Source organism: Haliotis asinina, chromosome 11 (assembly GCF_037392515.1).
Source record: "Haliotis asinina isolate JCU_RB_2024 chromosome 11, JCU_Hal_asi_v2, whole genome shotgun sequence".
NCBI classification, from domain to species: Eukaryota; Metazoa; Mollusca; class Gastropoda; order Lepetellida; family Haliotidae; genus Haliotis; species Haliotis asinina.
The window spans coordinates 13,720,579-13,732,989 of NC_090290.1; the positions used below are offsets into that span (position 1 = coordinate 13,720,579).

Genomic DNA, 12,411 nt, shown 5'->3' on the forward strand with positions numbered 1-12,411 from the left:
ACTTCTAAAAGTAGATTAATGCTTAGTCTCTGTATATGTATATAATTTTGAGAGTAACAACCTTACACATACAAACTGAAAAGGAGCCCCGGGGAGACCAGTGATTCTGAACCTGAGGATATCTGGACTAGTTTAATCTGAAGCACGGTCGAGAGGGCTTTGAAGTCGGGAAAATAATGGGGTTCAGGGATTGTGGGACAGACTATTCCAAAACGTACATGGGCTGTCAGTTGTTAACGTAGGGATATACATTAACGAGAAGAGAGGCCAATCATCCGACAACACAGTCGAGGATTAGAGGTCATCACCCGTCGAGTTTGAGGTAGGACTAGAGACCATCACCCACCAACGCGGCCGAGTTAGGGGGTAGAACGAGAGATCCAGCACCCACCAAGACAGCTGAGTTTGAGGTAGGTGTAGAGGCCAATCGCCCACCAACACGACCAGGTTTGAGGTAGGACTAGATACCAATCACCTGCCAACGCGGCCGAGTTAGGGGGTAGAACGAGAGATCCAGCACCCACAAAGACAGCCGAGTTTGGGGTAGGAGTAGAGACCGATCGCCCACCAACACGACCGGGTTGAGGTAGGATTAGATACCAATCACCCGCCAACGCGGCCGAGTTAGGGGTGCTAGGGGTAGAACGAGAGATCCAGCACCCACCAACGTGACTTCAGATGGCCGACCGGACGGCAGTAATACGCCACACACAAATGTCAATTGCAGTTCAATACCTAGCCTGTTTGCCCTTGGATCATATCGTACACACCTGCACACATCTGTCGGCTTTAATCTTGTCTCATCATTACATCAGTATCTGCATCTTTGTCGAAGTATGTCAGTGATATAAATTTTTTATATGGTCTCTTATACCACAGATACCAAAGTTATTTGCAATGTAATAAAACCGAAAACATTTAGTAGGAATCAAGAAAATTTAGACATCACTTATGATTAACCGGTCATGTTGGTAGGCTAAAGGTACGGCAGCCCAGAGAGGTCAAAATGTTTGGTTTGGTTTTTGTTTGTTTTGTTTTTATGTTATTTTTTTTATTTGTTTTGTTAAGTAATTGGTAATAACCACTTTTTTGGTAATTACCACGTATTTTCTGGTAGTTACCACTTATTTTCTTGTAAATGCCACTTCAGCAACTAGTAATTACCACTTTTGTCTAGTTGATACCACTTTTGAAACAAGTAAATTAGGATGTTTAAATTTTGCTTATTCTTATTCATTTTATGCGCTCTAAAATAACCTTTTAATATCATGACTGAACTTATATTTCACATTCTGAATGTTGTGTAAATCTTTACTATTTTCAAGATTCACTGTTCTATTTAGTGCATTTTATTTTTTCAGAATATTTAGATTCACATGTAACATTTTCATCTTCGGTATTAAAATATATGCAGGATTTGCAAAAATATCGTTACTGGAATACCGTGTCGAAGTCTAGAGCACATTTAGTGTGTTTTTTTATTTTGTAACTGACTGATGATTAAACTTCGACCTACTCGTTTAATAACACAGAGAATCTCAGTCGAGCGCCTTAGGATATCAAATAAAGCACCACAAGCTCTCTGATAAAGTTAAAAATATCCCAGGCTTGTCGAGGATCTTTTTTCTTTTTTTATTCTTGTTCTTTTTTTGTCGAGGATAATTTTGATAATTATCAAAGGTTGTTGATATATTTGATGACAGGAGACACCAGCGTAAGATTCTAGTTATCACGAAATATCACTCTTCATTAGTTTTAAATGAAAAAAGCACATCTCTGAGAATGAAAATGCCATTTAGCGGCCTTCACACTGCTAACTAAAGTTTGTCAGCAGTAGTTGTTAGACTCGAGTATGAGACTGTGAACATTCTAACACCAACTCACCACCAACGCCAGAGTTGTCAAACTGTTGTCGAGAAACAGAATCAGTCTCTATTCTCACCAACTTTTCCATCAAACTTTCAGTGTTGTCAAACTCGAGTATGACGTCTGAAGTGTTGTCGAACGCGTACTGTTCAGAAACAACTAATCGCAGTCAACGAAATTGTCACGTGACCGCACCGCTAGCGACATGGCGCTCAAATGACATGTTTGACGCGTGGAAGCGTGAGTCTGAAAAAAACAATCAGCAAGATGTGTTGTCAAACTGTGGGTTGCCGTGTGGAGGCCGATAAGACTTGCAGCGCAGCGATGTCAGAACATTGAGATATCAAAAGGTATCTGACGTCACGTCATTGTGAGTCATCTATTGATGTCAGGACATTGTACAATGTTTACTGGCAATAATACCTACTGTTATTACCCGCCCGTGGAAATACTGCAGTGTAATATTTTACGACAGTAAAACACATATACTAAAATATACTGCTGTGTATTGTTCTCCCATGGAAGATACTGCAGAGTAATATATTTACGGCAATATTAAACTTGTGTAATACAGCTTGAGGTATGACGTCAAAAGGTTCACAGTTATGACGTCACAATGTTAATGTCTGTCTCAATGGTACTAGACTTTGCTTGACTCGCAGAAAGCTGAGAGTCATCACACAAAGAGTTGAGAGCCGCAGTTTCTATCAATTTATGTTGGAGAATAATAAACAGATTACTAAACTCGCTTCCGTAGAATACCATTTTCATTAAACTCGTGAAAGGTTTGGTGTCAAACCCGCTTCCGCTCGTTTGATACAAAATCATACTCGTTTAATAAAAAAAATGGTACTACACGGAAGGTCGTTTAGTATCGTCTATGTAATACATTGTACGGCAGTTAGAACGCATAAAATGAATATGAATAAATACAAGTAAAAGTAAAAAGTTCTAATGTACTTTTAAATCTATTAGTGGTATTTACCAGACAAAAAGTGGTAACCGACAGTTTCAAGTATCGCAATTAACAGAAAAAAAGAGGATATTACCAATTTTAAACAGAAGGAAAATCAAATCGTTTTGATCCCACTGGGCTTTCGTATAAAAGACAGCTTTACGTGGTGAATAAAATAAAGCCCAGCAACTGATTGCTCAATATATGACTAGTGTGTCACTGTTTATCTAACGTGAGCTGACAAGCACACCATGGACTACAGCATACATGTTTCAACACGTCACTGGCTGGCCGTCCGCACGTATATATAAGGCCGAGCTAGTTTTGCACACGCCACTTAGTATAGATCTTACACTGGCGTTGTGGGAGAAGACAGGATTGTGAACATAAACGGATGTTAAGAACAGATTCCCGGACAGAAATCTTCTGATTTGATTAAACAGATTATAAATCTTTTAAGTCCAAAGTAAGTATTGCATTCACACATAATATTGAATTAACATGTCTCTATTTATATTTAGCTATTTCTCACGGTACAAGGTATAAAAATAGCCGAAATATTGATAATGGAATATGTCTGCCTCTTTTCGGTAAACGGAATATGTGTGTGTTATCACCACTGCCTCATACAGTTGTTATTTCACTGATGAATATTTTGAGAAGATCATCTTTAAGTGTCATCTGTAGCGTCTTGCCAGACCAGGAAATGATTTTGCCGGCCACATAACATGGGGATGGGCGTGGTTATACCAACGCTGATCCCAGATATTGGTTTCAGCCGGAGAATTCTAACTGGACGCCATGTCAGTGATTCAGATGGACATAAACGATTTATGTGTGACGCCTGCGTGCGTTCGGCTGATTAGTTTTTTCAGTGCTGGTTGAAATGTACAAATGATAGATAGATGGATATAGATATAGAGATAGATATATTATTTCATATTTACCTCCCTTCTGTAGCTCTTCAATGGGATTTTATGACGCTTCTATTTTCAATGGCTGCATTGCGTTGTGTATTCCTAAATTAAAACACCCACACCACTCTCACAACACACCCACAGTACACTAATACCATATGCATATTACACTCACACCCACACCACACCCATACCACACCCACATCAAACCACACCCATGGATGTAGTGTGGGTGTGGTGTTAGTGTACACTAACACCACACCCACACTACATCCATACCACATCCATACCACACCCACACCAAACCACACCCACACCACACTAACACCACACCCACACTACATCCTTACCACACCCATACCACACCCACAGTACACTAACACCACATGCATACCACACCCAAACCACACCCACTCCAAACCACACCCACACCACACCAGCTCCAAACATACACCAGACCCACACTACACCCAAACCACTTCCACACCACACCCATACCACCCCTACTCTTTACCCACTCTACACTAACACCACATCCATACCATACTCACCCCACACCTACACCACATCGGCACTGCACCCATACCACACCCATACAACACCCACACCACACCCATTCTATACCATACCACATCCACACCACACCTACACCACTCTCACACCACAGCCACACCTACACCACTCTTACACAACGCCCACACCCATGCATAACCACACTACACCACACCACTTTCACAGCACACACACACTACACCCACATTGCACCCACACCAAACCCACTCTACCCCACACCACACACCACACCACACCACACCACACCACACCACACCACACCACACCACACCACACCACACCCACACCACACCACACCCACACCACACCACACCATACACATCAACACTACACCACACCCACACCACACCATTCTCAAACCACACCCATACCACACCATACTAATACACCACAGCCTCATTCCGCCCACACCCTTTTTCTCTCTTCCTTGTGACCAAGGGGAAATGAACATGCACCTTTAGCAAATAGGGTTGTCACTCTATTCAGCTAACACATTCTCTTTAGTTAGTCATGTGGCAGCAACTCTAGAATTTCCTTCATGGGACAAGATGAACAGTTAAAGAGACTGTATGAAATAATGCACATTGTGTGGCATTTCTCACTTTTGTTTCAGTTTTTCCTAAGGATTCATGATGTGTGCTGATGCAGTAAGGAAGAGGTCGATGCGTCGCCTGATGTTTGACCAGGAGGAGCTCAACAAGAACCCTGTTGAGAATGTTTCAGCTGTGCCGCTGGATGAAGACATGTTTGAGTGGCACTGCAACATTAAACAGGATGATATCATATATCATCTGTTGCTGTTCTTCCCCAACAACTATCCGTACGACTCCCCAAGTGCTGAGTTTGTTCCGTCTGGCTTCCAGTACAACAGTGGAGCAACCAAACCAGGAAAACGAGGGACAAAAATATGTCTGAACATATTCAGTGACTTTGCTGACATTCATACAGAATGGGCAGATCAGAAGGCACTTGGATGGTCTCCTGGGTATACTGTCCAGACTGTTCTGATGAATGTCATCTCATTTCTGGCTGAGACACAAGACTCTGAGTGGGCTTGGATGAAGACAGCCAATAGCAACAACCTCAAACTGTCCAAAAGCTTCACCTGTAAAGAATGTGGCCACACATACAAGAAGCCCTATCCATCTTTAGACACCAAACCAGCAGCTAAAGCAGCAAAGGTCAAGGATGATGGTAAGCCTGAAATAGTGGACTACATCTCCAAGGATCGGTTAAAGGTTGCTAAGCCAAAATCACAGAATGATTTGTATGGTTATGGGCTGGTTGTGTCTGGCCCTCCTAGTAGACCCTCCCTGACCACGCCTTGTGAGTTTCTAACAGGTGAGTCCTACTTTGGGATGCTGAAGTCAATGGGTAAGGTTCAGAGTGTGATGAAGGAGGAACTGAAGTACTTCCTCCCTCTCTACATCCACCCTCTCCATGGTAACGAGATTCAACCAACGTTTGAAGCCACGATGAAGGAGTTGGCCCAGCTGTTGCCAAGCTGCAAGAGAAAGACAGTGGCCGAGATGGTTCTAAAAGTCATACCAAACCTCATGAGTGCCACTGTGGTGGAGTTCTCCAAGGGAACCCAGCACACCAGTGAGAACAGTCTCAATGGGTATTTCGCTCTACACCGGCTGCTTCTGTGGGCAATGGAGACCTACCCCGAACTGGAGGACATTGTAGAAGAGAGGCTGAAGGTGAGGCTGGATTATCTACCCTTGGCTGAGAGTAACATTTTAGGTCCTTACTTTCTTTGACTTTAATATAAATCTTTGTGGATGAGATTCTAAAATTGAGAGTTATCAGCAGTTAGTTAATGGTAATTATTAAGGCCCTAAGATCATTTATCTTTCATGGAAGTTAATTTAGAAGATATTCTTAATATTCTAAAGATATGCAAAATGGATTATTTGCCCATGGGTCAAGGTAATATGTTACCATCTTTGTTGAGATATTTCTGAGTTTCTAAACTCAACTGAAGGTCATGAACATTGAGCCATCAGTGCATCACTCTCTCTGTCACTTCCACGACGTTGTGTCATTGTGTTACTACATTGTGGCATACCACAACCTTTCTGGGAGTGGCCATTTCACAAGCATGGAAACATTCTAAGTGTCCCCAGCAGGTCGTGAATTGATCCATAAACAAGGATTCATTCTTAGTCTCCTTAGTAGGTCCTGAGCTGGTCCACAAATACAGACTAATTCTTAGTGTCAGCTGCGGTCCTGAGTAGGTCCACAAACATGGACCAGTTCTTAGTCTCCCAAGTAGGTCCTGAGTTGGTTCATGAACATGGACCCATTCTTAGTGTCAACATCTGGTCCTGAGTAGGCCCACAAATATCTCCAACATATTCATATCTCCAACCACACCACATCGCGTCGATTACATCATTTGAAAAGGGAACAGGGCAAAAGGGTTAAAGGGCAAAAATGTCAAAATTGATAAAGTCAAAAGGGCCTACAGAAAGTCAAAAGGGCCATACTTTTAGAAAATAGTAAGATTAAAAGAAATTTATTACGTGTTGTTGCAGTAGTTCTAATTTAATTCTAGACATCCTGAAGATATCAAGGTGTCTCAGAGTTTATTTAAGAAAATGTCAGTGGTTAAGTGGTTACTTTACGACTGTCTGTGGAATGATAACAAGTAGTCAGTAATCTAAACAAAATTAACAGTGGTCAAGTGTTTATTTTAAGAGTATAGTCAACCATACAACTGTTTCTGTAATGTCTACAAGAGCTGAAGGATGAGGACGATTTTTATGGATATACAACTTCTCTATTCTGTATATTTCTTGCAGGTGTTCATTGATTCTGAGACGAACCGAACAAAGAAAGCATGTCCTCATATTGGGGAATGGCTTCTCCTTCTCACGGCATCCAGCAAATACAGGTATTGATATGACAACATACCCGTGCTAGACATTAACATATTGTGGACCCGTACTGTTATCAATGTAGAAAGCCTAACCAATCTGCTCGGCATCTCTGTATGGTAATTATGCAAATGAGTTTATCAGAGACTCCTTGTAGCATTAACTCCGTACGTCTTTGTGATGCTTGCTTGTTTAAACATCTGTTGCCCCATGTGATGTGATATGAACTCATCAGTGCTAATCATTGATGATTATCTCATCCATCGTTCATTTTGATTCAGTCAATTTGATATGATGATCCAGCAACTGAGCTGTCTCCTTTTGAGTGTGTGAGTTTAGTTTTACACTCAGCAATATTCCAGCTACAGAGGTCTGTAAATAATCAAGTCTGGACCAGACAATCCATGGATCAACAGCATGAACATTGATTGATGCAATTGGGGTACAATGACATCTGTTAACCCCGCAGCGAACTTGACCTGCTGATCCTGTTAGTCACCTCTTAGACAAGCATGGGTTACTGAAGGTACATTCTAAGCCAGACCTTCATGGGTCGCCTCCTCTTGAGGTCTGGAAACCCATAAATATGTACATTGTTTATAATTCACAGGAAGAAGGCCATGATCAAATCAGAAAGTTAGTTCACATTTACACTGACCATGTGGAATAATCTTGCTTCACAGGTCGTATTCTTGGAACAAACCGTTCCTTGCAGTTTTGTATACATAGCATATCATATTTAGGATGCAAGTAATCCCGTAAGTTATAATCTCTGAATAGCTGAATAATACTGAATTGTTGAATTGACAACTGGTTCTTGACACTTTCTGGCCACTGTGAGTGGAGGTAATAGACTGTGCTTGAGTGTGAAGCAGGTTGATTGAAGCAGAGTGTTCCCCATCCCGGGCTGGTTGTGTCCAGACACTACAGGTCACAATCTCAGTCACACTCGGTGGAAAGAGAGGAAGGACCATGAGTATCAACCTCAGTTGAGTTTCTAGTAGTCTGTCATACAGACTCTGAAACCAGCATCTATGCTTGTCATAAGAGGCGACTAACGGGATAGGGTGGTCAGACTCACTGACTTGGTTGACACATGGCATTGATTCCCAACTGCGCGGATCGATGCACATGCTGTTGATCACTGGATTGTCTGGTCCAGACTTGATTATTCACAGACCGCCGCCATATGGCTGGAATATTGCTGAGTGCGGCGTAAAACAAAACTCACTCACTCATTCATTTCCGACATTTCTTTGACATTTGCTCAGGTAATTCATGTGAAGTCATTTCATATCATGTGATATCATTCAGGTGTTCGGTAAGATAAATACGTTGTTTACGGTCCCTCAGGGTCCATGGGCTCATGTACCCTCAAAGTTTGTTTATGTTAAACAACCTGAACATAACCAAACCTCGAGGGTTCATGGGTCCATGGAACCCGGGGTAGAATAGGCCTTCAGCAACCCATGCTTGCCATAAAAGGCGACTATGCTTGTCGTAAGAGGCGACTAACAGGATTTGGTGGTCAGACTCAGTGACTTGATTGACACGGCATTGATTCCCAATTGCACAGATCGATGCTCATGTTGTTGGTCACTGGATTGTCTGGCCCAGACTAGATTACTGAAAGACCACTACCATGTGGCTGGAATGTTGCTGAGTGCGGCGTAAAACTACTCGCTCACTCACTCACTCACTCACTGAAACCAATATATCCAAGAAAGCCCATGCAAGTCTATATTATGTGGCCAATCTAGATTTCCATAGTGAGGAAAATCTGGGCTATTTTTTGTTATATTTATGATTATAATTTAGGTACTGTTTTTACTCTAAACTATGTTCACTTCAGAGACTAAATGTTAGTCTAATTAAGTTTCTAGGACTGATGAGGCATGGTCCCAATTAGATGAGACTGTGAGATGAATTCTGGGTATCAGCATAGATTGTGTACTCCACAGGGAGTAGAGAATGCATTCATCCAAATTGCCAGGGTGGTGTTATGGAGTTGACTGTGTGCTCATTGTGGTCACGAGTGAAGTGTTACGTTGACAGAGCAGCATAGAGATATGGTTACAACAGCGCTCTTGGACTTAGTAGTGTTGTTGTTGTCATTGTTGTTTTCATCTTGACTGTGTTTTGACAGATGGTCGGATGCAGCTGATGCCTACCTGTCTGAGTCGTTTAAGCGGAATGTCATGTGGTATGTGAAGGATGATGCTCAGTTGGGTTTTGTGGACACCGACATGGACTACCGTCTGACCAACACCCTCACACGCACTGCCGTCAGCAGGAAGCTCCTCGCCTTCCAGGTACTGGAGATTGTCACACGCCATTAAAAATATGCTCATCTTTTTGTGATTTTTAGCTCTCCTTACGTCTCCATCAATGTTTTCCTCTCAGAAACTATACTGTGACTGAAGGTCAGTGATCCATGCCAGTAATTTTCAAGTGGGTTTGAACCAGTGTTTATTTAAGGTCTTAAAAACTGTTCAGAAATTTGGCAAATTTAGATGGAAGTGGGATTCCATTTTGTAAGTATTTGAAATATGGAGAGAGGTGTCATAAGATGTCCATGCAGGGAGGTGTCATTAGATGTTCCTGGAGAGAGGCGTCATTAGACATCCGTGGAGAAGTGTTATTAGATGTCCATGCAGAGGTGTCATTGGATTTCCATGCAGAGAGGTGTCATAAGATGCCCATACAGAGGTGTTATGAGATGTCCATGCAGAGAGGTGTCATTATATATCAGTGTTGAAAGGTTTCATTAGATGTCCATGCAGAGAGGTGTCATTATATGTCAGTTTTGAGAGGTTTCATTAGATGTTCATGCAGAGAGGTGTCATTAGATGTCCATGTAGAGAGGTATCATCAGATGTCCACGTAGAGAGGATACATTTGTGCAGATTTGTTTTTCTTAATTTGACCCAAACAGTCACACACACATTTTCAACTTCAGGTGCTGTTCCTGGATATTGCAATGCCTGCTGGCAAATCCCGAAAGGATCTCCTGAAACGCTATGATGACAACCATGGATTCCCCTCACCTGACATGGTAAAGCAGATGAAAGGAGCAGTGCAGCAGATCAACGACATGAACACTTACGATGACTGGTACAAGGTGAGTCTTACGCTGATTGGTATATAGTGATACTTATGAGGAATGGTACAAGCAGTGTCTTACGATGACTGGTACATGGTAGGTTTGAAGATTAGAGTAACATACAACATATAGACTTACGATGACTGATACGAGGTAAGACTTAAGATGACTGGCACATGGTAGGTTCGATGATCGGTGTAACATTCATGCAGAGTCAAGTGTGGTGTATCAGGATAAGTGAGTCAAAGGTGATCTTCTCATTCTCATAACTCTAAAGCTTGAGGATTGATGTTATCCTGGTCACAAACACATCTTGTCATCTTACAGCTCCTGAAGCTGAAACCTCCGACCAAGAAGGAACTGTTTGACCGACTGGTCAAGGCTGTGAAGTTCTCCATCCAGACTGATGGCTATAAGTGGACATTTTGGAAGACTGCAGGTGGGTGGACCCAGGTCCTCAAACGTTATCCTGGTGGCAAAATTCCAGGTGAACCAGATCCACCACAGAAAGAACCCAAAGGTAAAGGGAAGAAGGCAGAAGAAGAGGAAGAAGTGAAGAAGCCCAACGGGAAGGGCAAAGGTGCTGCCAAGGGGAAGGCAGCTGCGGTTGAAGAAGACGAAGAAGAAGAGGAGGAGGAGGAAGTGAAGAAGCCAAAGGGGCGAGGCAAGGGTAAAGGTCCTGCCAAGGGAAAGGTGGCCGTAAAGGGGAAGAAGGGGAAGAAAGTGGAGGAGTCAGAGTCAGAGGAGGAGGATATGGAGGTTGTGAAGCCTGCAAGAGGAAGAGGGAGAGGAGTGAAGAGGACAGCTGAGGAGGCCAAAGTTGGGGGCAGAGGAAGAGGGGGTGCCAAGAAGAGGCGATAGTCTAGGGGAGAAAACAGTGGAGAAACAATTGGTTTGAGATGAGGAAGGACTGTCATCTTTGATGTTTTATGCAGTGTGTGTTTGTGTTTAGTGTGTTGTGCCAGAAATTGTTTGACTAAATGTCATTAAGAACATGAGCTGAAGTTCTGTATTCGTAACAATGCAATATCTGTGAGGCCTCACAATAGACTAGCCAGGGCCATACAGTTCTGTGATAACAAGTTCTAGCAGCAAGAATATTTATTTCATAGTTACTTAACAAGTTTTGAAATGTTTCAAGCAATTTTCATGACATTTCAAGAAAAGAGCTTTTAAAGGAACTTGTCAACAGCAAGACACTGCAAGATATTGAGTGACAGCTACACCACTGCCATATATGAAAGGGGCCTTAAATTCACATTACTGGGCAACAAGGATAAGTTCAGCACGGACATGACAATGGACCCATATTAGCTTGTATGAGTGCCCCCCACTGGCCCCAGGTTGTTCTCAACCATATGAGAATCTTATGAGCAGGGTCTGTGCATCACTGCATGTGCACTTGAGTACATCTGCTCTACCTTTCAAAGATATTGCTCATTGCTGTTAACTGCCTTCTTCATGTAAACATGTTCTCTGCACCGGTAAACTTAACCTTGTTCGCTAGTAGATGATGCGATTTCATCAAACAACAGCCTTCATTCAACATGATTTTTTTTTCTTCACTAGATCAAGGATATCCCTCTAGTTCAGTCAATTAATACAATCCAGTGGCTTAATCTGTACTTGGCAAACTCTGGGGAGGTTTGTTTCTTAAGTATTCTCAAAGGCATTAACATACTTATGGGTTTTTCACATCCCTACATGAAACTGGCTAGCTATTCTCGAGATGTTTGTAAGGCTACAAACTCCTTAAGCCCAGTCTTCACACAAAGTCAAGAATTCTTAGGGCCACAAATTTTTGAAAATAAGAGCCCTAGAACTCGATTTTCGAAGCTCTGTTAGCACTAAGATAGCCTTAAATGGCACTTGCAACAGTCTTAATGCTAACAGAGCTTTGAAAATAAAGGTCCTGGTCGTAATCTACTATCGTCCTCGTGGCATGAATACAAAAGCTGGTAACAACCCTGCATTCCAAGGGTTATGTGTTAGAATGCAGTACTTGTCTCTTTGCACATCTAGAATACATTCCTTTGGGCAGGAAACCAATTTCCCTTACCACCATCATAACTCAGGCTTTTCACCAGTTTTTAAATATTTTGGCAATTTCACATG

The 12,411-nt window shown here is 42.2% G+C and overlaps 1 protein-coding gene across 1 annotated transcript; it reads left to right on the forward strand.

The window, feature by feature from the left end:
- Positions 1-3,149: 3,149 nt before the first annotated feature.
- On the forward strand, positions 3,150-11,294 carry LOC137256558 (uncharacterized). Its single transcript, XM_067794417.1, has 6 exons — positions 3,150-3,287; positions 4,925-6,014; positions 7,119-7,210; positions 9,340-9,505; positions 10,153-10,314; positions 10,624-11,294. The coding sequence occupies exons 2-6, from the start codon at positions 4,941-4,943 to the stop codon at positions 11,155-11,157; spliced, it is 2,028 nt and encodes a 675-aa protein (XP_067650518.1). The 5' UTR covers positions 3,150-3,287; positions 4,925-4,940; the 3' UTR covers positions 11,158-11,294.
- Positions 11,295-12,411: the final 1,117 nt, after the last annotated feature.